Raw genomic sequence first — 2,812 nt, 5'->3', positions numbered from 1 at the left:
ACAGGAATGCTGGTTGAGGCAGTTTTTACTTCCCCCCGCACCCCAATAGTCACAACCACCTGGCAGTGCACAAGCCACAAAGCAAGAAGTTACAGAAACTCAGCAGGTAATTTCAAAAAAAGCCCTGGCCTGTCTTCACACACACACCCCCAGCTGGAGAGGGGAGCACTGAGGGCTCAGAACTCTACTGGTATCAAGCTGTAGCTCTCTGAGGCTCTGTCTCCCAGGAGGACAGGCACAAGGGCAGCTGCTGAAAAGCAGCCAGCTGCCCAGAGCTACAAGCAGCAGCAGGAGCCGAGTGTGATGCACAGCCTTACTGAGCCTCTCCAGGGCTGGGGGTGGCTTTCAAGAGCAGACCTCAGCGGATTGGCCCACTGCATCCTTCTCCCCCCTTCCCTGTTATATTCCAAGCTGCAGAGATTGGACGAGTCTATGACACATGGTGATGGGGGTGGGGGTGTGAATAAATGGTGAGCCAGGCGGAGGGAGTGTGGAGACAACAGTGATCCAGAGCCAGGCTGGGAGAAGTTTGCAGGCAACTCGAGAGTGGCGGCAAACTTGGAAAGAGGGGTGCAGAGCTCATCAGCCCAAAGAACGGGAGACGCCAGTCACTGAGTTACAGAGCAGGAGCCCCGCAGCCCTGGGCTGTAGATAGGGCTGCAGCCCTGGGGTGCAGCCAGACCAGAGGCAGGCAAAGGTTCGGCAAAAATTGGGATTTGCCACTTTCCTCCTCCAAAGCCCCTGGAGCCCCAGCCTGCAGCCATGTCCCTGGCAGTGAAGGAGAACCACCACGTGCGCCTGGTCTTCCTGGGTGCGGCAGGTGTGGGTAAGACGGCCCTGATCCGCCGCTTCCTGCTGGACACTTTTGAGCCCAAGCACCGGCGGACAGTGGAAGAGCTGCACAGTAAGGAGTATGAGGTGAGCGGGGCCACCATCAAGGTCGAGATCCTGGACACCAGTGGGAGCTATTCCTTCCCGGCCATGCGCAAGCTGTCCATCCAGAACAGCGATGCCTTTGCCCTGGTCTATGCGGTGGATGACACAGAGTCCTTTGAGAGCATCAAGAGCCTGCGGGAAGAGATCCTGGAGGTGAAGGAAGACAAATTCCCCCCCATCGTGGTGGTGGGCAACAAGGCGGAGGCCAGCAAGGAGAGGCAGGTGCTGACTGAGGATGCCCTGTCCCTGGTGGAGCTGGACTGGAACAACCGCTTCCTGGAAGCGTCAGCTAAGGAAAACGAGAATGTGGTCGAAGTCTTCAGGGAGCTGCTGCAGCAAATCAACCTGCCCAGCCGGCTCAGCCCTGCACTGCGCCGGAGGAGGGAGACCTTCCCAAAGGAGAATGCACACAGGCCACCCATGAACAAGACCAACAGCTGCGTTGTCTGCTGAGCTGGCCCGAGCCAGGAACAGGAGCAGAAGCAGGAGGGACTTGTAACTCAGGTGGGCTGGGTAGAGAGATGAGGCTGTACCCACTCAAGTGACACCCCCCCATTCCCTACCCAGACTGCTAGGACTGTTAAACTTGTAAATCAATGGAGGTCGTCACCGCTTTGACTCACCTGGGCAGGGCAGGGCAGGGCGAGGGGGTGAGTGTGACAGACCCGCAGGGTGCATTCAGCAGCCGTTTCCCAAAGGCAGGAGCTAGGCAGGCTTCAGATGCTGCAGTCTGTCTCCATGGTGCTACAGGTGTGTGTGTGTGTGGGGGGGGCGTGCAAGGTACTGAGCCAGAGCACAGCATGTCTACTTAGAAAGAGCGTTTGAAACTCGGCTAGAAAGCACATTGCATCTGTGAAGCTGTCAAGTATCACATGAGTTTGTAAACTCCTTACGGCCTCGAAGCTCTGTGGTATGAGGGAAAACAAACCCAGGAGGCTTTTGGGTCCCACGGCGCAGCAAACGCACTCCTGTACTGCATCTCCCTGGTCCAAGCACCCTGGGTTGAGTTCTGTGCTGACCAGCAGCCTCGTGTACAACGCAATAACCAGTGTCCAGGGGAGTTATGATTTCACGCAGGGCAGGGCAGTCTGTGAACCTTCTGGGTTTTACTGTGTTTTCCTAAGGGTGTAGCCAATAAAAACCAATGTACATTGCAAAAATCCAGGTGTGTTTTTCTTCTGCTCTCTGAAGTAATACCAGGTGTTATCCTTACCAGCTGGACTGCTGATCACCATGTCTGCATTTTCTCTGCCGCTCACTGTCCTTATCTGGTGGCTTCTAAGTCCTTTGTTACCTCAACTCCCCTCCCACCCCTTTTATGAGTTTTCTTGGTAGTCTAGCCATTAACGGTTTACCAGGCAGTGAGCAGCCCGGGGGTGGGGGGGGGGCGGGGGGAGGGAAAAGCAGCTCTTCTCATATCAAAGTATAATAAGAATGAAGCCATTAAAAAGCATTTGATCTGCTGAAATAAAACCATAAACACATTAAAATAAGGGTAATCAAAGGAGTGGAAGAGGAAAGGCAAGGGCTGATTTACTGCATGTACCCTTGATTTACCTCCCTCTGACACTCTTAATTGCCAGAAGTGCTTCATATCGGTGAGTGAGTCCAGATTTTCTCCCCCCCCAAAAGATTTCAGCTCTTCTCTCGGCCAGAATTTTTAGAGAGGCTCAGGATGATTGACAGGAGCTGAGCTCTTGGGAAAATCTGACCACACGTGTCACAATGGCCATTGCTGGGTGATGAACTCTCGGACAAAAATCCATGGCCCTACATATATTGCTTTCACACGGCAATGCTGTGTGAGGAAGGGAATCACAGACATGACCTTAGGGTTGTCCCCTGCCCCTCTGATCACCCTGGGGGCTCCTTACCA

At 54.4% G+C, this 2,812-nt stretch overlaps 1 protein-coding gene across 1 annotated transcript; it reads left to right on the top strand.

Moving 5' to 3' along the window:
* Nucleotides 1-762: 762 nt before the first annotated feature.
* On the top strand, nucleotides 763-1,389 carry LOC142023661 (GTP-binding protein Rhes-like). The gene has a single exon (XM_075014836.1). It carries the CDS (start codon nucleotides 763-765, stop codon nucleotides 1,387-1,389), a length of 627 nt encoding a protein of 208 aa, XP_074870937.1.
* Nucleotides 1,390-2,812: the final 1,423 nt, after the last annotated feature.

This window comes from Carettochelys insculpta, chromosome 20, assembly GCF_033958435.1.
Source record: "Carettochelys insculpta isolate YL-2023 chromosome 20, ASM3395843v1, whole genome shotgun sequence".
Lineage (NCBI taxonomy): Eukaryota > Metazoa > Chordata > Testudines > Carettochelyidae > Carettochelys > Carettochelys insculpta.
Note: the sequence above shows the minus strand (reverse complement) of the source record. Positions and strands in the feature narration are given on the sequence as shown.